Source organism: Cyrtonyx montezumae, unplaced genomic scaffold (genome assembly GCF_038088225.1).
Source record: "Cyrtonyx montezumae isolate F1298 unplaced genomic scaffold, pur_monq_1.0 scaffold_24, whole genome shotgun sequence".
Taxonomy (NCBI): domain Eukaryota; kingdom Metazoa; phylum Chordata; class Aves; order Galliformes; family Odontophoridae; genus Cyrtonyx; species Cyrtonyx montezumae.
The window spans coordinates 11,467,926-11,491,451 of record NW_027071981.1 but is presented as its reverse complement, the minus strand read 5'-3'; the positions used below and the strand labels follow the sequence as shown (position 1 = coordinate 11,491,451).

Genomic DNA, 23,526 nt, shown 5'->3' with positions numbered 1-23,526 from the left:
TGCTGAAGTCCAGGTAGACTACATCAACAGCCTTTCCCTCATCTACCTGTCTGGTCACCCAGTCATAGAAGGAGATGAGGTTGGACAAGCACGACCTGCCCCTGGTGAACCCGTGCTGGCTGGGTCTGATCCCCTTGTTGCCATGCACGTATCGTGTGATTTCCCTCAAGATCATCTGTTCCATAACTTTCCCTGGTACCGAGGTCAGGCTGACAGGCCTGTAGTTCCCCGGCTCTTCCTTACGGCCTTTCTTGTAGATGGGAGTCACATCGGCAAGCCTCCAATCTTGTGGGACCTCTCCAGATAACCAGGAGTGCTGATAGATGGCAGAAAGTGGCTCGGCAATCACCTCTGCTAGCTCCCTCAGCACCCTTGGGTGGATCCCATCTGGCCCCATGGACTTGTGGCAGTTCAGATGGAGGAGTAGATCTCTGACCGTCTCTGCTTGGATCACAGGGGGTGCATTATGCACCCCGTCCCGGACTTCCAGGTCAGGGCAAATACCATGTGGACAACTGTCCTGTCTATTAAAGACAGATGTGAAGAAGGCATTGAGAACCTCAACCTTTTCCTTATCATCTGTGGTTACATTGCCTGCCTCGTTGAGTAAAGGAGGGAAATTTTCCTTAGTTTTTCTCCTGCTGTTAATATATTTGTAAAAGGGTTTCCTGTTCTCCTTTACAGCAGTAGCCAGCCTAATTTCAAGCTGGGCTTTAGCATTTCTAATTTTCTGCCTGCAGATCTTGGCCAGTTCTCTGTAGTCACCCCAAGTAGCCTGACCCATCTTCCAGAGGACACAGACTCTCTTTTTCTCTCGGAGTCTCAACAAAAGATCCCGGTTCATCCACACTGGTCTTTTGCTCCTCCGGCTTGACTTACGGGACTCTGGGACTGCCTGCTCCTGTGCCTTTAAGATTTCCATCTTGAGGAGCATCCAGGCTTCCTGGACCCCTTTACCCCTCAGGAGCAAGTCCCAAGGGACCCTTGCAACAAGTGTCCTGAACAGGTCAAAGTCTGCCCTCCGGAAGTCCAAGGTAATAGTTTTGCTAGTCACCCTCTTGACGTCACCCAGAATAGCAAACTCCACCATTTCATGGTCACTCTGGCCAAGACAATCTCCATCCTTCACATCCCCTACTAGTCCTTCCCTGTTAGTGAAAAGTAGGTCAAGCAAGGCATCTCCCCTGGTAGGCTCTTGCACCAGCTGTGTCAGGAAGCAATCATCCACACATTCTAGAAATCTCAAGGACTGCTTCCTCTGCGCAGTATTGTATTTCCAGCATATATCAGGGAAGTTGAAGTCCCCCATGAGAACGAGTGCTGGCCATCGTGCAACATCTACAAGTTGTTTATAGAACACCTCGTCTATTTCTTCATCCTGACTAGGTGGTCTATAACAGACCCCCACCACGATGTCACTCCTAGAGACTATCCCCCTGATCCTTATCCATAGACACTCTACTTTGTCATTTCCAACCACTAGCTCTTCAACATCAAAACACTCTCTGATATAGAGAGCTATGCCACCACCCTTTCTTCCCTGTCTATCCCTTCTGAAGAGCTTGTAGCCATCAATCCCAGTATTCCAGTCATGGGAGAGGTCCCACCATGTTTCTGTAATAGCCATGAGGTCATAGTTAGCCTGCCTCACAATGGCTTCAAGCTCTTCTTGTTTGTTGCCCATGCTGCGTGCATTGGTATAGATGCACTTCAGCTGAGATATCTGCCTCGCCCCTTTTTCCAGCACAGCCTCCTTAGGCTCTTTACTGGTGAGTCCTGTTTTATCCCCTTCCCCCGTCACAGCTAGTTTAAAGCTCTCTCAATGAGTCCAGCTAGCTCCTGTGCTAGGATTCGTTTCCCCCTTTGGGATAGGTGTGTCCCATCAACAGATAACAGGCCAGGAGCCGAGTAAACTGCCCCATGGTCAAAAAACCCAAAGTGTCTATCTCTACACCAACCTCTCAGCCAGTTATTCATCACCTGTGTTTTCCTAGCCCATTCTGTGTCCTTCACTGCCCCAGAAGGTATGGAAGCAAACACCACTTGTGCTCCCACCCCTTGAACTAATCGCCCTAATCCCCTGAAATCTCTTTTCATAGTTCGCAGACTTCTCTGAGATATTTCATTGCAGTCTGCCTGAACTACGAGTAATGGGTAGTAGTAGGTAGGGCGTATCAAGTCCGGGAGTCTTCTAGTAATGTCCCTGATCCGATCCCCAGGGAGACAGCACACTTCCCTGCGGTTTGGGTCTGGTCTGCAAATGGGGCCCTCAGTTCCCTTTAGAAGGGAGCCACCCACTACGATCACCTTCCTTTCTTTCTTAGTAGCAGCAGTCTCAATGCACGGAGGTGACTGCCTTGCCATTGGTGGCCTCCTGCGGGAATCTTCCTGCACTTCACCCCTTATCACCTCTTCAACTTCCAATGCTGCAAATCTATTGCTTAGGGGTATCTGGGGACACTGGGGAGGCAGAGGGGGAGATCGCCCACGGTACCGAGCAGGGACTCTCTGCCAGCCCTCCCTATCCCTCAGATATCCCCCTTCTGCCCTACGGGGACAGGTCAGGGAGTCCACCACCAACTGCGGGGGATCTCCCCGGTGCCTTTCTCTCTGGCACTCTAGGGAGTTACTCCACCAGTCAATCTCCTGCTCACAGTCCCTGATCGCCCTCAGTCTCTCAACCTCCTCCTTCAATTCAACCACCATGTTAAGCAGATCTTCCACCTGCTCACACCTTGCACAGGAGAACTGCTTAGCACCCTCATCTAGTAGTAGCAGGCTCTGGCACTCCTTGCAACCAGAGACCTGTGTAGCCACACTTCTAGGCAGACCTTCTGTCTGGGTCGCCACAGCCTTCTTAAGGCAAGCCCTCTGTCTTGTAGAGACATGGCACAAAAAAAATAAAAACAAAGAAATGAAAAAAAAAATTGAAAGTAAATAAATAAATAATAGTTTATAATAATATATATATATATGAATTGTAATGTGATAATTCGCTGCCCTCCCTGAGCCCTTCAGGGATATACCCCTTCAGCCCTATTCAGCTGAGGGGTGTGGGCGAGGGCGCTGAAACCCTGGCAACGCCTATGCCTCGTTAACACCTACGCCTTGTTAACGCTTCGTTAACTTCTCCGAGAACAGCCGTTGGGACTGCCTGCTCTCACTCGGTTCCCGAGAGACTGGAACCTCCAACCTGAGCTTAGCTCTCATGCAGATAAAGGAGTCAGTGTAACTTGTTTTCCTCAGACAAACCATCCTGCATCCTACAGTGCTTGCTTTGTATCTGAAGATACTGAAACTGATAAATTGTTACGAATCTGAGACGGGGCCTCTCAAACAGGAAGGGATATGGAGTAAAAAGATATATCGTTGCAGAGTGATACTTCCAAATTGTGTGCAAGGTTGTGGTAGGTGAGTATTCAGGGTCTACTTAAGTTTCCAACTAAAAGCAGTAGAGTGAGTCGAGGACTGAGCAGACAGCATTTGGAGGACAGACGAAGCTTACTCATTGATGTGAGGGTGAAGAGATTTGGCTGTGTAAAATGAGCAGGCATGACTCTGGGGCAGGAATGGGATGTGACAGTTGTCAGTACACTTCATCCGTGCTATCCGTCGCTGAGAATGTGTTCCATGTCCTGATTATCAAAGGTCAAACACTAATGCTTTTAATCCTTTTTAAATGTTTGGAAAGAATTAAGACAGTTTTTGAAGTGTTGTTGAAATGCATCTGTCTATGCTTCTGGTAACTTCAATATTTGTGTGAAATCCTGGAATGCTGTCCTAATTCATGGATAGTCCTAAGAAGAGCTCTTGCTTTGCCTGGTAAGGTGTCAGCTAACTAGCTGTCATTCAGGCTGGTTAAAGTGTTATCTGAGCTGCAAACAAATTCCCATGGTGGCTGGTAGCCAAAATGAAACAAGACTGTCTGCTGTCCGCCCCTAGCTCTTAGGTGACGTGAGCATAGTTGCAAGCTTGTTCCTTGACCTCTCGCCTTGTTGTTTTGTTGTGTTTTATTCCAGCAGAGAAGAAGTTCAGTCATGGCGGGAGATGCCATCATGGTCATGAGAGGTTTGACAAAGCTCAGCAAAGCAGTCCTGGAAACCCAAGCAGGACAGCTGCGGCAGGTGATCCTTGGGGGCGATGCAGTTACCATTGCCAAGAGTCTGCAGGCCACTGCTGAAGAGCAGTTTAGTTCTGCCTTGGGGAAAATGCAGGTAAGAAGAGTTCTTATGTGCGCAGTCTAGTATGATGTTTGGCATTTCCTCCAGGTACTCCCTGTAATGTGTAGGGCCGAGGAAATCCTATCGTAAGCTTAGCTCTCTGAGTTACTCAAATAACTAATACAGATGTTGCAGTATGACCGGAGTTGTCCAGGACTTCAGCTATGTGCCACAGGTGCTTGGATGGGAGGTGTAAGGGGGATGGTTGCCATTACTGCGGTGCATACTGGTTTCCATTACTCGGTGTTTGAGGCCTACTGACAATGAAGTGTGTTTTGCTCACCTAATCTTGTCAAAGATCAAGTAAGGCTGGCCAGTAGCTTTGTTATTTAAAGTCTCCTTCAGACTTCAGTAATCGATTACCTCTGCTTTGACTAAGAGAATGAGCTCTTGGAATTTGTCGGCATTGATGCTTCCTTTCTTTACAGAATTGGTACAGGTAATGTGTTTCAGAATAGGTCAGATATTCACACATTCCTCACTCACAGCTGAGGGTGGATTTTCAGAAGAACGGACGTGTAAAAGAGGAGCATATGGAAAGCCAATCTTCCTTTTTAAGCGGTAGCTTCTCTTACCAGACACAAAAATAATGGATTTATAAAGCTTCACGCTTCCTGTGTTGCTATCTCTTGAAAAAGTGGGGTTTGTTTGGGGGAGGGAGGGGAAAGAATTAATCTACATGGAGAGCACTCATCCTTTGGAACAGCGATGTGGCTCAAACAGTGATTTTAAAACAAAAGCTAATGGGTGAGGTTTTAATGATGTTTTATGCAATAAGCTTGGGCTGTCCTGGCAGCTTCCTGAAGCTTCAATCCTAGAACCTGTGTCTGTTACCTTATTTCTATTTAAGCTTTCAATCGCTTTGTCCTGAGAAGTACCCTATGTTTATTTGTTTATGGGGACCATGTTTTGTTTTGCCTTGGTTCTCCTTTTGCATTCAAGAAGGGAGAGAATATTCTCCTGCTTCTGTGCATGTTTCTCTATGCAAGAGTGCTCATGTCAAAACACCTGCAAGAACTCTCACACTGCATTCTGAGTAGAAGTTGCTTGAGAAGCTGCTGCCAAGAGAACTTTGTTAAAAAAATTTTGTAGTTTGAAGCTACAATATTTTTCTCTTTTGCAAAGGAAAGCTTTTACTTTACAGGAATGCATTTTATTTCATGGCAAGATGAATGATCAAGATCTATGGCAAGATTTTGACTGCCTGACCTGCTTTTAAAATGTAGCTATGGAAGTAGAGAAGCCTTTTTGCTTGAAATCAACAGTCAGTGCTTGGCAGCAGTCCCTGTAAACAGAATTCTCTTCTGCCCTTGCTGTGAAGTTGAATTCATAATAGCAAAAATAGCAAAGATGTTCTGGTGTTGTTTTTTTTGTTTGTTTGTTTTTGTTTTGTAAGGGGAGGAAATGTATTTAGTGTTTAGAAAAGAGTCTAAAATACAGTGACTGCTTTACCTGACCACAGCAGGATTAAAATCCTGTTGACTGGGGCATACCCAAGTGCTGGTGTTTGAGAATCCATCTACGAATTTGTCCAATCAATGAGGTTGAAAGATTGCTAGTTGTTCTGGGTGTCCTCAGCATCTCTTCCTTCTTTTTTCCCGTATTTTGCTGTGAATGTGCGGAGTCTCAGCAAGTTCCTTATTCGAGCCAAGCTGTGTCCTCTTTTCTGAGGGCCCTGGATGAGCAGGGAGCAGGTTTTAAGTTCTTTACTTAAAGTGTTTTTATTACTGTTTACAGGAACTGGGCAAACAACAGGAGAACTTAAGTGATCTCAGTGAGGGTTTTGGGAAAGACTATGACTTCTTGGCACAAGAGCCATCAGATGCTTCAAAGGACTTCTCTGCTGCCCCCAGCAAGCCCCATGAACACAGCAGTGAAGGCCCTGCTTACTCTTACACTACAAATGGACCTTTCAAAAGCGTTGGTGAGACTGGAGACTCTGGCCTGGGTCAGAAGCCTTTCTCTCCCAAAGTGGATGCAAGGTTATTTGGGGGGTTTAGGGACCCTGGAAATCCTTTTGCTGCTGCCTTTGGACAAAATAGGGCTTTTCACCAAGATCATTCCTCTGTTGGTGGATTAACAGCTGAAGATATTGATAAAGCCAGACAGGCCAAAACTGAGCAGAAACCCTACAAACAGATGGTATGTGTATGTTTGTGTATTTGTTTTAATTATAGATTCTCGTTACTATTCTGGATTATCCATAAGTCACCTTTTCCTGTGTTTCTATTTGTTTTCTTTTATGAAATTCCCTTTTGAAGAGGAAAAGATAGAAGTGTCAGTGCTTCTTATCCCAGATTTCTGACATCTGTTCTGGTAGTTGCTTTTCAGGCTCTCCTTTCACATCTACCCCCTATGTATCCAACAACCCGATGTGAGAGGATGTTTAAAATGCCTTTGTAGGGTTAGGTTTAAACTTCACATTGACATGAGTTCTTCTTTCATTCGCTGAACTGTGAGGACTCAGTGTGTTGATGCAGTAACGAAGGATCTCTTATTTCATTCCAGTTTTTGAGGTGAAGTGTTGAAAAGGCATGGACAGTTTGTAGGCTACAGTGGTTTGAAGACTGCCCTAAAGTGTCTGTCTTCTCCGTTAGCTAATTGCTATGGTCTTGCTATGGCCATGAGGAATGGATTGGACCTAAACTTCTCTCAGTGAAGGCCATGGCTTCCTGCGCATGTCTTGTGATCCTCCTAGAAATGGATAGAGTATTGTCCTCTGTGTTTGTAGACAGGACAGTAGCAAAGAGCCCTGAAGCAACAGTTGTGATCTCTGCCCTTGTGCAAGCCAGCACAGAAAACCCACAGCAGAATTCACAGTGGAGATGCTTGCCTTCTGTCTCCTTCAAACACAGTATCGGGTGCTCCTGTGGGTTCACTTACTCAGGGTATTGCTTCTGCTTTGGCTGTTTTGTGGGGAAATCATCTACAGTCCTGTCAATCTGATGACTTGCCAAGAGTTTTAACTGTGTGTGTAGAAGAGAATTTAGCACTGTACTGCTTCTCCAAGTTCAAAATTTAAGGGCAGTTGAGGTAAAAATGAATATGGGGTTTCTAGAAGTGGTTATCAGCTTTTCTGGCTTCTCATTCTCTTGTCCATTTCTTAGTTTAATGTAGTTTTGAGTTTAGTGGCTGCAGCATGCTCACTTGAAAATCTCCCACTGTGTGTTAGGCTTGGTGTTGGAGAAGAGCTTTCTGTAGCACAGATATGCTCTTTATGAAGTTGCTCTTCGTATTTGAAGGTAAGTGACTGTATACCCAGTTCATTGTGGATCCTCTTTTCTGTTTGTTTCCCTTGCCCTGGATTTCTGTGGCAGCTAAGTGAACGGGCCCGGGAGAGAAAGGTTCCTGTCACGAGGATCGGGAGGCTTGCCAACTTTGGAGGTAAGTTTGCACACCTGCATCTGCAAAGTCACCACAATTGCACGGACTGATGGCTGGCTGTGACAGTGCTCCTGCTGAAGCAGAAGTTGGTTCCTTTTTTGTCTTAAGCTTGCTGATAAGAAAGTGCTTTCCTGCAAACAGATGGTTGGCTCAGAGCTTGATTTGGGCTTTTTCATTACAATTACGGCTCATTGCCTTTAGTTGGAATGAAGCTACATTTTTCGTCTGTCTTTGTTGCTCTTTTATCATATATAACTGCTGAGGAAGGTGGTATTTGTGTGGCTGTCTTTGCTGCTGACAGTCTTCACTGGATTTGAGTTGTTTTTTTTTGTGCCCAAGATCAAGCAAGTTAAAAGGATGCTGAATAGGTCAAAAGCAGTTTTTATGTAACTGTTCCTGGGGTTCGGAAAGCTGAATTCCCATACTGTTGCCATTGTGGCCCTCACATTCAAATTATTCCTCCTTGTTTATTTCTTTGCCTATTTTTCATTGTCCTCAGATGTACTAGGGAATGTTAATCTCTGTGCTGTGACATTAAGGCGGGATGACAGACATATTAGTAACAGGAGGCAGAATTACATGGGCAGTGCTTTTCTTGCTCTCCCTGCTGAGCTCACGTTTCTGTGATCAGTGCGAGGCACTGCTGAACTTTGTCACTTCTGTGCATTTTCAGTTGCTGCTTGCTGCAGCTGGAGTGACTGCTGGTAGCTGCATTTACAGTACAAAATTTCATCCTTTATTTATTTTATTACCTTACCACTGTTGGAAATGGTGAAACAAATTATTTTTTGTTACTTGTTTAGTAGCCCACTGGGTCATCATTTCCACTCACTGTTCTTGATTTCTTTTTCCATTCTTCCTTCCTTGTATGAGTTGATGTTCCTGTTCAATTTGTGTCTCCTTTATTTGTGTTTCTGGTTTGTAAGTCTGTTCTTTTAATAGTATACTAAAGTCTTTTTGCAATAAAGAAAAGTCAGGAAGTTTGCCATGAAGTCTAGCTCTAATGTGGTTGTAGCTGTTTTAAAGTTCATTACAGTCCAAAACCTTGCTTAGAGTGTATAAAAGCTGGCCATCCCCAACTGTCCTGGCCTGTGACACCTGGCTGGCATCTAACCAAGCTGTTTTGCAGGTGTACTTACAATAATGTGATTTAAGGTTAATTAAAAAAAAATGCTTCTGTACGTAGTTAAGATAAAAGGTGTTTTCACTCTGACCTGGTGCTTCTTATTTTAAAGGATTAGCTGTTGGTCTTGGCATTGGGGCACTGGCAGAAGTTGCAAAGAAGAGCCTTAGACCTGAAGAACGCAGTGGTAAGCTCTTTCTGCATCCTCATCCTTTTTCTTCCTTTTTCCCTCCAACCACCGACTACTTGCACAGCTGATTGAAAGACTGTATTCTTTTGAAACTTGGGAGATTGGTTAGTTGTTTGTTTTGTTTCTACACAATCCTATTATACTTTCTCTTTTCCTATTGAAGCAAGCCACAACCTCAGTGTGTAGATAATCTTATGCTAGTGTTGTTCAGAGTTAATTTTCCCACAGTTGTACGTGAGCATACTTGTGTTCACACTTGGATTATGTTGGTACAACAATGTTTTTTGAACTGTTCAGTGAAACCACGTAGTTCTATCAGTACACAGTCTGTAAAAGGGCCTTTCTGTGAAAGCTTCGTGTTCTTCTTGGATGTGGACTCTGAAATGTAAGGACATTCTGCATAGTAGGAATTTAGAGGATGGCTGTTCTGCTCTAAAGCAACAAAACACTTTATATGTGTGCTAAATGGCATTTCTCGACTTCCAGTGTCTCTTATCTTTCCCTGAACAATTTTTGTATCCATGCTGCTGATTTGAAGTTGGAAGTAAAAGCGTTCATGAGTTATACCTGGCTTTTTTCTAAGTTTATGCTTTGGTAGACTATGATGGTACAGAATTGTACCATGCAGGTGAGTGGTTCAGGGCATAAAAAGTTTGGCTTATATGTTTGTTTAGATTATTTCCAGTGACAAGAAGGAACTTCAGAAGGACAAGAAGGAAAAAAAAAAGTTTCAAATGTTTTTTTTGGGTTTTTTTTTTTGTTCAGTAGCGTTGCTTTGTGATAACTCACAAGGACCCAGCAGTTCTCAATTACTCTGTGGCCATTAGTATTGTACTGCAAGACCAGCCTGTGTCATTTTCACCCTTTTTTAGCAGTGAGGGGAGAATGGAGACTGAGGAAGTGAGAACCTCTATTCCAAGAGGTTCTGAAGTGCCTTAGAATTGGAGAAATAAAAACCAGACAAGCAAATTACACTTCAATACCTCACTCCCTGAAACAAACAAAACCGCCAAAACCTCAACAAACACTCATCTTTGAGTTCCCTTCGAACCTAACCCATTCTGCAATTCTGGATGAGACCTCTCTCTGAAGGCTTTGCTCCTTCAGAAATGCGTGGCAGAGGACATGTATGCAGATTTGAGTCCAGGATCCCATTTTCTTACTGCTCTTTCTGGCAGCGCCAGCCTTTGCTACTGTGGGAAGAAACCTCCTGCATATGTACCTCTAACTCTTATTTCTTTTTTTCTGTAAATACTCAAAAGAGTACCTGTGTGCTCCATTGATGATTTCAGCTTGAGGCAGTTGTGTCCGGGTTGAGACATTTTTCTGTCTGCCAGCACCACATGCTCAGGCTAAGACTCCTCTCTCGAGAACAACACATTGTTCTGTTTTCTAGAAGTTACTAGATGTTCTTTCTCTTGCCACTGTTACACTACAGAAACAGTAATTTCTTGGACCACCAAACAAGTGGGACACATAAATGATGAAAGGCGTGCCTGAGAATTTCACACCTGCAGTGGCATCCAGGAGTGACTGGAAGGAGTCTTCTCTTGGTTTCCCTTCTTCCTGCTCAGTCAGTACAACAGTGCAGGCCTTTTTAAGGGCCTGAAGGCATATGGCTGCCCTCTTCAAGTGCATTTATAACTACTGGTTTCGTTCATCTTACTCTTTCTTTTCTTTTTTTTTTTTTTTTAAGGATGGCCATGCTTTATCTCCAGTGTGAATTTTCTTAATAGGCTGATTTTAAAATACCCCCTTGAGTCACTGGTGTCTGCAGTGGCAGTCACTGTATTTAGTGTGTATGTAAAGTGCAAGGATTAGAGGGGGGTGGGAATGGGAGAGCAGAACAACTTACCATGGGTAAAAATGAAACGCTGCCCAGTTAAATATTGCTGTTGGCAGCTCTGGATTCAAGGTCAAATTTGTAACTTATTAATGACCTATATACTAGGCTGTCCTGATAGGCAGTATGCCAGGCCTGGTAGAGCCCCAGAGGGCTGAATGTCAGCCCAGGTTTGAACATGTGTGTGTTTCCTGAAGGAAAGAAGGAAGAAATGCAGTCTCCTAGTCTAAAGTGCTTAGGTTATGTTCTGGACTGCTTCCTTCTCCAAGGTTTGTATGGCAGATGGTCCTAAAAATAAACTTGTGCCAAGTCATAGAATTATAGACTGGCTTAGGAAAGGACCTTAGAGATCATCTAGTTTCAACCCCCATATTGTGGTTAGCTACCCAGGGCCCTATCCAAGCTGACTGTGAACACTTCCAGGGATGGGGCATCCAGAGCTTCTCTGGTCAGTAGAAAAAAGTATTCTGATCTTGAAGTAGAAATAGTTTCTAGTATCAAAAGTTGCTTGCTATCTCTGGAAAGAACTTAATAAAAATTGATACACAGCATATTTTGATGAACGGTGTTGTGCTTTATACTTGTCATTTTCTTCCTATCCATGGAAGACTATGTCTGTTTTCTATGTTTTTAATTCTCTGAAATTCACATAAAACTGCTTCTGATTCTCACTTCCAGGTTAGTCGTGCCCGCTTTTACATTGTACATAAACAAGCCACAGCTAATCACCTACTTTTGGACAAATTGTTGATCGGGTAGTGCCCCTCTGATCTTGAGTTCAGTGAGAAGTTTGCCAGAAAAAGAGAATAAGGAGTGCCTGTGTTGTGCTTTTTCTCCGATAACAACTCTTTGTTAGAGTTCGTTGGCTTCTGGAAGTGACTTTAATCATTAACTGACTTTCATCCCGCTGTACTCCCAGAACAGGGTATTTGTGTGTGCAGCCGTTATGGAGGTAGGGCTTTTTAGTTTCCTTAGCTCCTGTGTGTCTGGAGCTTGTGAGAGGGACTGTTTGTCTCATCATTGCTAAGGACCCAGGATTTTTCTTATGGGACAGTTGAGAGCCAGAACTCAGTACATGCCATCAAGCATTCCAGTCCTTTCTTTTTCCCTGTCCCCTGGCCAGTCTGAGCTCTCTCTGTATACATTCCTGAGAGCTAGCTGGAGATGGAGAGGATCTCTTGTTGCTGTAATCACTGTACAGCACACCAGTAATTTCCATCTGTCTGAGATCATCTGGGCCATTGCAGCTGCTGTGCCCTTTCAGGCTCTGCCTGTCATTTTGGCTTCAGCTGTTCCATCCTTTGTACCCTTTCCTCTGAAGTGTTGAAAACAGAGTAGCTTGAAGATCAGCATGTTGGCTCCAGGCTCTGCACCCTGGCTGTAAGGCCTCACCTTCCTCCTGCTTGGCACTACATCAGCAAGTGCAGAGCAGCAGCTCCAAGTGGTTGGTGGATGCCTGCCCACCCCTTCTGTCCCATCTCTGGGAGCTGGAGGAGCTGTCCTACTGGAGAAGGAGTTCTGGGTTGCTTCACCCAAGGGCATCAAAAAGTCAAGTCACTCTCTTTCCCTCCTCCTTCCCTTTCCTCTTTATAAAGAAATAAAAATATGTCAGTCTTAACCCTTTACTGGGGACAGGAACATACATGTTTGAGTCTGTATATTTTGGACCATGTTCTGCATAAGCTCCTGCTTGCACAGCTGCTGCTGGGAGTAAGGATATGGCTTTTAAATACCAATGGAACAAGTAACTATAGCAACACTGGGATGTTCTTCTGTCTAAATGAGGTATTTTTCTCAGTAGCAAGTTGCCTGTAAGAATGTGGTGAGAAATGGTACACACAATGGTTTGAGGATGCAGGAGGGAAAGATATTTGGAATTGATTTCCTCTGACAACTGTCAAAGAAGAAGTGGTATTCCAGATGAGAGCTCCTGCTGGGCTTCTCCTGTGAAAACTATCTCCTTGGATTTCACTGGCTTCATTACCTCATCACAGTGCTGCTTTTTCAGGATGCTGCATGCGACTGTGATGCTTTGGGGTTATGGAGTTGGGACAGTTTGTTTTATCTGTGCATCAGGGAACAGTGGATTTCAGTTTGATTTAGAAGACTGCAATTATGAATTTGGAAATGTGAAAGCTGTGTCTGCTTCCTACAGATGCCTACTGCATGCTTTAGAAGTACAGCTGCACAGCAATATGTGTTCATGTATGAATGTATGTGTTTCAGGCCAGAATTACTGGATATGGGAAAGGAGGTTGGGTGGCAGTATGAGTTCTGCTCCCATCCTGTGAAGTGCTAGCCCATTCTCAGACAGTCCCAGTGTGGTGCCAAGGGTTTTGATGGTCCTCCTTGCTGTGTGTCACCCTTGCTGCTCTTCTGAAGCCATGGTTGTACAGCAGCCTGTGCCACAAGACTTGGGAGATCTTGACGTAGTGTGTTAGACTGAGCTATCTGGTACAACCAATTCAAACACCAACATCCTGGACAGTTTTCATAGCCTCCATGGATGTCTGTGCTGTCATAGCTGTTGGCCCTCGAGCCACCAATACCCAAACTGGAGTATGACACATATATCCACAGCTCACGACCCTGGGTTGCAATGAAGACTGGGTTTTAGTCCTAGTTTGTTTTTCTCTGGGGAAAGGTGAATCTCCTCTTACTGAGGGCGGTTTTCATCCATAAGCTTTTTCTCCTTGCCCTCAGGAAAGAAAGCAGTGATGGATTCCAGCCCGTTCCTGTCAGAGGCCAATGCAGAAAGAATTGTGAGAACCTTGTGCAAGGTCCGGGGAGCAGCACTGAAGCTGGGACAGATGTTAAGCATCCAAGGTAAGTGGGGGTGTGGGATAAGCTACCCTTACCAGCAGCGCTGCCTGGTGGGGGCAGTCAGTTTCTTGTGAGCTGTCTGAAATGTCTCAGTGCAAAGTGAATGTGGATGCTAGGTGTGTGGCTTTCTAATGTGTGAACAGTGATGGTGGTATGTTTGATTCAGTCACTGAAACAGTCAGTTGTCTGAAGGTTTGAAGTGCTCAGCTTGCTTGGCTTGTACTTCTACTTGAATTTTTGTAGGCATTTACTGAGGCTGGATCTTGTGTTGTATTAGTTAACTTTGGCTAGCCAATATTGCAAGACCAGTTCAGTGCTCCAGAGTACCCTCATTGTGGTATTACATCATAGTTCATTTGCTCATCCTGTGTGCTATGTTAGTGCTCTTTTCTCACCCTCCAGAAGCTGCCAGCTGTTGGTTCACAATGCAGATTCAGGAGTTCATCTGTTCTTTGCTTTGTGTGGCCTGTGCCTCACATACGTGGGACGAGTGAGCCACGTCTGAAGTTAACTTGCATCCTGTAGAGGAGATTAACTTATAATATTGTTCTGAGAATTTTGAGTTGTACCTGATATGTCCCCAGTGCCTGGTTGCAGAGGTACTAGCCTGGGGTGTGGGTGAACGGGGGACAGCTGTGAGAAGCGAGCTCTGAGGAACAGAAATACCCTGGATTTTTGTCACTTGCCTGCTATCTCCTAATGTTACTGAGCTTTGGCAGGAGTTTGGGATGCGTGCCAATTGACTTCACTCAAGTGTCAAGAACATCCAGGACTTTTTGCAACCTCAGTGGCGTTGCCCCGCCCTCCTCTGACTCTTGAGACAAGAGTGCTGCTTTTCCTGGGCAGATTGCAGGCCTTAGGAGCCCTGCTGTGGTACAGTCATGGTGAAAGGTACTTCCAGCAGTGCAGCATCTCCTGTTCTTGGGCTGGCTATTTGGACAAGAAGTTTTAGCACAGTTCTTGCCACTTCTTGGGTTTCTCTGTGACCAAGTGAGTTTGAAATGGCTTCTTCTGTTAATAGGGCTGTGTGCTAATTCAGTGTTGCCTTGTCCAGGTGCAATTGAGCATCCCACCCCCCCCCCCCCCCAATTCCTTTCTGCTCCACTTCTCAGGACAGTGGGCAGTGCCCTTAAAGTAGCTGTTTTTCTTGTTCTCTGGGATAGACTTACAGCTGTACATGCATTTGTAAACGCACATCAATGATCACTTTTATACGAATATCAGAACCACACACATAGGTTCTCAAAAATAAGGCTGGTAGCCTGAGCTTGTTTCCAGAGCTGGGAGAGCAGCAGATGAATCTCATTCTTCTACAAGTCTTAATGAAATCAAATGTCTGCCAGAGCAGGTGGCTCTCTCTGTTGTAGAAGCCTTTTGCTTGCTGAAGGGGACCAATCTGTCAAAACCCTTCCTCTCCCATGCTTTCTTATGAGGGTAAAATAATGTGTTTGCTGAATTCCTTCTGATACTTAAAACCAAGTTACTTTTAGTTGTCTTTTCTGTTGATATAACTGCTTTTCATTTGAGTTGTTTACAATAGCAGATGCTGAATAGTGGTTACTCTGAGTCCAGCACTTGCGTAAGCAGTGTTTTAATATTGCCCAGCTTTCTAGAGAAACTGCTGCCCCTTGGAAAGAATTGGATTAAAGCACACCATGAACATGGGGTCACTGGGATGACTGTCCAGAGGGTTTGTTCTGTAATCTACGTCCACGACACGGCATCCTGTCTGCATGCTGTAGTGCTGTCAGCAGGAAGGGCTGGCAGATGACAGGCAGGCTTGGGCAGAGCACTTTGCTCTTTGGGTTTGTGCAACCTGTCATCGTACTGACAGCCTCAGCTGTGCAGAGCTGCCCACTGCTCTTGGCGGTGCTGTTACTGCGCGTGTGGGACCTGTGATTTCTCCAAACAGAGAGTGATCATGATGACAACAGATCCTTGATTCTGAAATATAAGAGGTTTCTCAACATGTTTTCTGGTGTATTCATACTTTCTTTCCGTTGATAATTTGGAGTGGGTGCAGAAACTTTCTCTAGCTGCAGCAGGAGATAATAAGCCTAGGGGAAGTTCAGGTAGTAGGCAGTTTTTGATGGGAGTGAGAAGGAAGGAGTAGCTTTTTCCTCTCTTGCTGCATGCACACAGGACTTGTGTTTGTCTCATTTCCAAAGGTGTGATGCTTCAGGAGCTCTGCCTAAGGGTTCGCTTCTGGGCATGGTATTTCTGAACTACTTTCATAACCATCACTGAGGTGTGCTTGGAGACGGGAGAACCTGACTTGTTTAAGTGCAGACATTTGTTTCATTGTGTGCTGAAGAACAACTGGAGAATGCAGTGCCTTTGCTGACTGCTGTTTTCTTTTCCCCTTGGCAGATGATGCCTTCATCAATCCACACCTCCAGAGGATTTTTGAGCGCGTGCGTCAGAGTGCCGACTTCATGCCAATAAAGCAGATGATGGTAAGGAATATTCCTCTTCCTTCCTGCTTAACTGGGTAGGAGAGGCCGTAACAGAGTAAATGTCATCCATTGCCTACCCTGGCAGGGAGGGCTGATAAGTATCTTTATTTTCTTTTTAAGAGTATTCCCTCAGTGAAGGTTGCATTTTTTTTCAAGTGATAGTGACATCCGATTCTTAATATCAACTGTGTGCTTCTGTTTCTCTCCTATAGGTTGAAATTCAGCTCTGGGCAAAGATAAATTGTGTTTGTTTTTTTTTAATGTCCTGAGGCTATGCTAGTGCAACAGGAAGTTGCTTACAAATATGATTATGTGGGTCTTGTTTAATATAGCCTCTCATCTTCCTTCTCATGCGTGTTAAAGCAGTGTTTAGAAGTGCCTAAATCCCACTTTAAAAACAATCTCAAAGTCCTAGTCTGATGGAAATTTTGGCAATTTTGTCTTTTTGGTTACATCTACCCCAGTTTCAGGATGAGTTAGAATGAATCAAACTGTTTGCTTCCCTTGTATGTGTGTTCTCTTTCTCTCTCCCTCCCCTGGATAATTAAGATATGAAGAGTAATGCAAAAGGAGTTGCCAGTACTGCTTTCCTTCTGAAAGATGCTGAGCAGAGCCAGAACCTAAGCCTGGCAGACTGGCAGCGTAACAAAAAAGCTGTTAAAGCAGGTTGTGGTGTTTAATTTTCAATATTACCTTTAAAGAGAGTCACTCTTGCATGCCTGGATTGCTTCTGATCAGCCTAGCGTGAAAGAGAAGGAATATTTAACTCCTTGCTCATTTTCTGGAATACAACAAGTGTCCCCAAGAAGAAGGCTGCTTTTATTCCTAAAACTGAGGTGTTTGTGCTCAAGATGCCTGCTCTTTGGGCCACAGTAACACAGCCTCACATGGATCTGCTCAGAATCTGTGTAGTGGGAGGAACCACTGCTGGCTGGACCACTCCATGCAATTGCACAATCACTGGGATGGAGGGAGGGCAATCTAGAAAGCAGAGGGTAGGTATTCAGTGCAAGTAACCTTAGAGGAACATGACTTCAAACAAAGAAAATCTCAGATCGTTGCTTTCTTTCCCCTAATGCTTTCCTTTCATTTGTAGAAAACGCTGAATAATGACCTTGGCCCCAACTGGAGAGACAAACTGGAATCCTTTGAAGAACGCCCTTTTGCTGCTGCTTCAATTGGTCAGGTTCACCTGGCACGCTTGAAAAATGGGAAAGAAGTTGCTATGAAAATTCAGGTGGGCTTTACAGCCTCTTCTCTTGCTTGTGCTGCACGGAGAGGCAGTGGAGCTGCATAAATATTTACTGCTAAACAGATAAACACAATGTCGTACCATAATTCTAGTGGAGGAGAAGGACAGAAAAGACTTTGCAGCTTGGGCCAGTCTGAGCCTAGATGAGTGGGAGACCTTTCATGCATCCCTGCAGTGTGGGGTTAATGGTGGTGAGGGACTGCTTGTACCTGCTAAAGCTGTGTGCAGGGGTTCTACCTGCTCAACCTCTGTGTCTGTCCTGTCTCTGGGACGTGCACAGGCCTAGCTGTGTCCAAAGTGATCTCTGAAGGCAGGCCAAGGTAATAGCAATGGAAAGTGGCACCAATGTGCGTTCTGTTCCACAGCAGCATAGGCTGTCTCACATCTTTGACTAGGTGGAAAATAAACAGGAGGAACCTTTGCCAGAACTGGGCTGAAGTCTCATTGGTTGCTGTGCTGCTATGCATGAAACACTCTGGTGCTATCAGTGGCGTTTGCTTTCAGCTGTGTTAGGGAAATGGATGACTGCTGCTGCTGGGATTTGTGTGTCCAAAAGATTTGTGTGTTGCTGGGATTCATGACTCAGGATTTCTTTCACACATTAAAGACTCCATGTCAGAGGAACTGAGAAGTCATTCTGTTTGCCAGGGATAAATCTCACCTGGGCTCTATGCAGCCAGTTTTAGATGCTGGGCTCTAAATGAGTTTCTAAAGGAGGGATGTGTGGCTCAAGTATGCCCTTTGTAGGTTGTAGCTGCCTCTATAGAGACTCAGTTCATGCTGAGCTGGGAGTCAGTTTTATCCTGTACAACTAGATTCCCTGACTTTACCTACTCTCAACACTGCCCTTTCCAATTCTGTCCTGCAGTACCCTGGAGTTGCCCAGAGCATCAACAGCGATGTTAATAACCTGATGACAGTCCTGAGCATGAGCAATATTCTGCCTGAAGGTAAAAAGACCAAGTCTTGTCCCTCTGATCCATGTTGAGTTCTGCCAACGCCTCTCAAACTGTATCTTGCTTACTTCTCTCCATACACTGGAGAGAGAAGAAACAGTGGAAAGAATATAGAACTCCTTAGTCTGCCCAGGAGGTGATTTCTTACAGAAAGCAGTGGCTGTGGATGCAGGGCCAACTTGGGGAGCTATACTCTGCTTCCCTTTCCTGATGCAGAGCAGCCACTGCATTTGCTGAGTATCTGCCTGCTGTGGTGCTCATTCTGTGAGATGGGAAGTTCACCTGTTCATGTTCATGTACACGTATATGTGCATGCACCTGGCAAAGTAAAGTGCTCTTGTCTGTGTGCTCTTCACAGTCAAGGACCCACTGGTACTTTTGGTGAAGTTTGAAGTGTTTGGGTATACTTACTTTCAATGGCTTTCTAGGCTTGAAGCATGGCAGTGTTGACATAACATAGTCATGCTTTGTCCCTGTGATTTTCTGGCACAGTTGGCAGAACTCATTCTTCCTCGTGTTTCCTGTAGCCCTCTGCCTGTCATTCTCTGCTCATCCCAGAGTTGTGGAGATGTGGAACTGCTGGACTGGGCCTATCTCGGAGTCCCAGCACATTGAGTACACTCATTTTTCAGGAGTGACTGCAGGATTTACTGCTCCTCTTCCCCAGCACCTTTGTGCAGCAGCTGTAAATCTCAGTGGGACTGTACAAATGTTGCCCTTAAACCAGGCTGCGTGCTGACAAAGTGGTAGTTCCTCTGTGGTGGCTGGGCAGGGCCTTGCAGAGGCTGCAGTCCCAGCTGTGTCTGGCCCAAAGCACAGATGGGTTTTCCAGCTCCAAGACTGGGAAGATCCACATTGGCAGTTCAGGCCCTGGCCACGTGCTGCTGCAGCTCGCTCATAGACACACTGTTCTTGTGCAGTGCTCCTAATTGCAGACAGATACTAGAGGGTTTTTTGTTTTGTTTTTGTCTTGGTTTGTTTGTCCTGCTTTCGCCAAGGCTATTTTTTGGGTGCTTGTGCCTCACTGCAGAGCCATGCAGCACAACAGCAGGAGGAACAGACAGCTTGGGTTAAGGGCTGGGAGGTGGGTCTGGCTGTACAAGCACAGTGTGAATGTAGGCTGCTGTGCAGCAGCTGCTTAGCCACAGCCTGGGTTTACATGCACAGCCTGTGTCAACATGAAAGTACATGCTGGTCTCTGGGGCTTCTTCCACCCTTCAGCCTGGAGCTGGCTGGACAGCAGGCTGTTCCTCAGCGGCAGCTCTGGCAAGCTCTTTTTTTTTTTCCCTCCCCCTGAGCTTTCTGTATTTTCTGCTGTTTGGCTTTCAAGGTTTGTTTCCTGAGCACTTGATTGAAGTCCTGAGCAGAGAGCTGGCCCTGGAGTGTGATTACCAGAGAGAAGCTGCCTGCGCAAAGAAATTCCAGTACGTTCACATCGCTGCCTTCAACCGTTCTGTGCATGTGAAATGCAGGCAGGAGCCTTAACTTCAGGCACGGGGGAGGTGAACTGCACGCTCTGGGCACGCAAGGGAATAGTTTGTGCTCGTGACCCCTAGCGTTGCCACCTCTTCTCAGCCAGGTCTGTTTTCATGTAGCTGAATGTTGAAGCTGGGGCCTGCAGCGGTCAGCTGCTGTCCTGTCTTTCAGCATGGACCTACTGTAGTAACTCTTGAAGCCAGCCTGCAGTGCTATTCTGTGTTACTTCGTGCCTAGTTGTGGTAAGCTTCCCTTTCGTCTAGGAGGGTTTTCAGTTCAGCCCTCTCACAGCAATTACTGCCACCAGCACTGGCTGCTTTCTTTTCTCACTTATAGCACTGGTGTACAGATTGGTTTTACACTGAGTCTGGACCTGGGATTGCTGCTGGAGGCTGGATGCCCCTCTTACCCCCTGCAGAACTGTTCCTGTGGCACGGTTTACTCTCTCTCACACTTTCTTCTGTGAACACAGTCTTGCCCTGAAGTGGAGTAGGTTAAGCAAAGGAGCCCAGTGTCCTAATGCTGCTGCTTCAGCAGATGTGACCTCAAGAACCATCAGTAGCTGTAACTTGGTGGCATGGCTCCTGGTTACTTGATCCCTACTGTAACTGCTGAGCAAAACGTCTCCTGGCAGCTGCAGCCAGGATATGAGGAATGCACAGCAGCACTGCCTTAGGTTGCACAAAGGAGCTGTGTGTTGTGCAAGGTGTTGCAGAAGGACTTGTGTGCTTATGGCACTCCTAACCTTTTCCTCTTCTTTCTTCACGTCCTAGGGAGCTGCTGAAAGACCACCCCTTCTTTTACGTTCCAAGAGTAGTGGATGAGCTGTGCAGCAAACACGTCCTGACCACAGAGCTGGTGTCTGGCTTCCCCTTGGATCAAGCTGTAGGGCTGAGCCAGGAGATCCGAAACGAGGTACTGTTGGGTGATCTCACTTGTCACCCAGCTCAGAGAAGCATGCTTCAGCCTCTGACTGCGAGGCTGAGCCTTTGTGGGAGGGCAAACCTCGAGGAGTGCAGTGCAGGGCTGGAGTCAGTGACTGCCTGGAGTCTCTCAAAAGCTTTATGTGCAGTCAATCTGGGAGCAGTGCTGGGTTCTCTCTAGGCTGGTTTAGGCCTTCCAGGCACTGGCAGTCATGTATAGGGAGCAGTTCAAAGCGGGTGAGTGGCAAGGGTGGGTGAAGGTAAGGTAGTCTGAGTAACTTCTAGCTGCCCTCTTTCTCTCAGATGACCCTAAGTGTGGGAGGAATTGTCAGCTGGGGGAAGAAGGGTTTTATTTTTCAGCTGTTTTCTTGGGCAAGAATGTAGAAGTATCTCTGCCTACCCCACGTGCCCAAATGGCTGGGTGTCATCTCTGAGGCTGACCTGCACTGCACAGGCCTGCTGGAAAAGTACCTTGCAGTCAAAAGGAGCAGGGATGTGGTGGTGGCCAGGCACTGGTGCTGAATATAGCAAGGGACAGGAGTGCTGTTGTAGGAGAAGCAGCTGCTCTAAAAGCAGAAATAACTATCCTGGTATTTGGATATGGGTATTTTTTTGGCCTTGGTGTGAGTTACCAGCTGTTAGCAGGTCACTGGGGAAAAGTGCAGATCTCGGCACCCTGCTGGGCTTGAAGCTGTGCCAGAGCTGGTTGCCTGTGATTGCTGAGCTGCTTGTCTGCTTGAATGGGCTGCTGCATCGTCAGGGCTACTTTTAACAGGTTAGGAGGCTATGACTGGTGGTGGGGCAGCTTTTTTCCTTTAAGCAACTATAGTGATTGGCATAGCAGACCCCACAGCCTTCTGACCCAAATGGTACCATCTTGTAGCAGGGCCTGCCTTGCATTTGCTGCTCTCCTCCACTTTGAAAATGGTGCTTCAGTGGAAGACAGGCAGAATGAGGCTGGCAATTGCACGGAATAGGCTGTAGCTTAAAAATCTGACAGAGATGCTTTGCTGTATGTAATACAATAGTGGGCTTCCAAGAGACTATTGTTCTTGCCTTCCCCTATGCTTGCCAAGCTGTATGCTTGCTGCTTCTCCCTTAATGGTTTGGACCTAGCTCTGTACATTGTTGAGCAGCTTTACAGGAAGAGGTTCTCCCCTTTTAGGTTCTTTTGCACTTTTAACTCAAAGTGAATGTGGAATAGGGCATCTTGTCTCGTGTGAGCTACACAGGCTTTATTTTGGCCAAGCTCTGCAGGGCTTTCCATTATAGGATAGGCTGTAATGCCCTGCTGGTGTTCCTCACCTCTGCTGCTGCACCCATACTTGCACAGCGAAGATGATCCTGAGAGGCAGCCTCTCAGCAAGTTCAGTGCAAAGCAAACAGTTCCTGCTGGTGTGGTGATGTGCTCCTTGCATGCTAATGTCTGCTGTAAATTACACGTGTGAACAGGGCCTCCACCCTGCTGACTTCTTCTTCCTCTGATTTTCAAGATCTGTCACAACATTCTGGTCCTGTGTCTGCGGGAGCTGTTTGAGTTCAGGTACATGCAGACTGACCCGAACTGGTCCAACTTCTTCTACGACCCACAGCTGCACAAGGTGAGTTCAGGCAGCAGCCCTTCTGCCTGTGCAAGAGCTGCTTTTTGCCACCTCTTGATTATTCCCCACTCCCCAAATGTTACGAGTTCCTGAACGTGTTGGGTGTCTTCTGATGACAGGCTTTCCTTAAGTGGTTGATGCTGTAACACAGACAGGTTTGTCCATTTCCAGGTGGCTCTGCTGGACTTTGGAGCGACACGAGGGTTTGATGAGAAGTTCACCGATGTTTACATCGAGGTGAGAAGTCGCTGTGTGTCTCAGAATGCTGTGCTGGGGGTCCTAGGACTCTGCAGAACTTGTTTCTCTTTGCTGTATCACTGTGTGTTTGTATTTAAATCTGCTTTCAGCTGTGGAGGGGAACAGGGATGGAGATTAAACCTCTCTTTTATCCCTTACTTTTATCCCATGCCTTAACCTTGTCTGCTGCAAACCTCTGGCCTCCTGTATTCTGATGTTCAAAGTACCTGATACAGGTGGAGGACTGTAACGCTGCTCACCAGGGCACTTAGGGCAGAGGGCATCTGGAAGGGCATGCCCTCTTCTGACTCACCCACTTGAAGTTCATTGATTTTTATATGAGGGTGTGCAGGAATTGCTCGTTCTGTCTTTTCCTGTCACAGACTTGTGAATTTCTGCAGTCATATGTGCTTCCTTCTTGATCATCTTTGTCTGCATTTGCAAGATTGAGCTGCAGGGGCCAGCAGATCTCACCTAAAGCTTCTCACAGTTCTGTTGTATTTTTGCAGTGATGAAATGATCGTTTTGTGCAGCTTTTTTGATGTCTCTTATGCTCTCTGGCCTGTGTGCAGTTACAGGAGAAAGCTTTGCAGAGCCACTGGCTTTATCTTTTTTTTCAGTAGTTCTTGGTCTGGTCAGTGTGCAGGCCCCTAAAGGGTACAGGGGCAAGGAAGTGAGAATGTAGTCTGAAAATGTGTCAGTCATCACCCAGGTCTCCTGAAAATCATGTTCCTATTCAGGTAATCAAGGCAGCTGCAGACATGGACAGAGAGAGAGTACTGAAGAAGTCCATTGAAATGAAATTCCTCACTGGCTATGAAGTCAAGGTACGGAGCTGAAGCATCTGCTTTTAGTGGTGGGCAGTGAAAGGTTTGAAGAACACAGCTTTTCAATGTCTACAGCTTTCTTGATAGAAATGTGAGAGTCCTGTTGCTGGGCTGAGGGAGAAGGGCAAAAAAAAAAGCATTTTGGCTTTTGTTCTCCCAAACAAGAGCCACAGTGATATCCCCAGATCCCTCCTCTCTTTAGCTCCCAGCAAGAC

At 45.9% G+C, this 23,526-nt stretch overlaps 2 protein-coding genes across 2 annotated transcripts in view; both read left to right on the top strand.

The window, feature by feature from the left end:
* The window catches only part of PSEN2 (presenilin 2), a 93,696-nt gene that overhangs the window by 35,565 nt on the left and 34,605 nt on the right, over positions 1-23,526 (top strand). The window lies entirely within an intron of this gene.
* The window catches only part of COQ8A (coenzyme Q8A), a 34,137-nt gene that overhangs the window by 9,679 nt on the left and 932 nt on the right, over positions 1-23,526 (top strand). The window contains exons 2-14 of the mRNA XM_065739666.1: positions 4,020-4,214; positions 5,958-6,362; positions 7,538-7,604; positions 8,840-8,914; positions 13,464-13,586; positions 15,954-16,039; positions 17,136-17,276; positions 18,160-18,241; positions 19,578-19,671; positions 20,497-20,638; positions 22,140-22,247; positions 22,419-22,484; positions 23,225-23,311. Of these exons, the coding sequence (XP_065595738.1) occupies positions 4,038-4,214; positions 5,958-6,362; positions 7,538-7,604; positions 8,840-8,914; positions 13,464-13,586; positions 15,954-16,039; positions 17,136-17,276; positions 18,160-18,241; positions 19,578-19,671; positions 20,497-20,638; positions 22,140-22,247; positions 22,419-22,484; positions 23,225-23,311 (1,653 nt within the window). The 5' untranslated portion in view covers positions 4,020-4,037. The remainder of the gene's footprint in view (positions 1-4,019; positions 4,215-5,957; positions 6,363-7,537; positions 7,605-8,839; positions 8,915-13,463; positions 13,587-15,953; positions 16,040-17,135; positions 17,277-18,159; positions 18,242-19,577; positions 19,672-20,496; positions 20,639-22,139; positions 22,248-22,418; positions 22,485-23,224; positions 23,312-23,526) is intronic.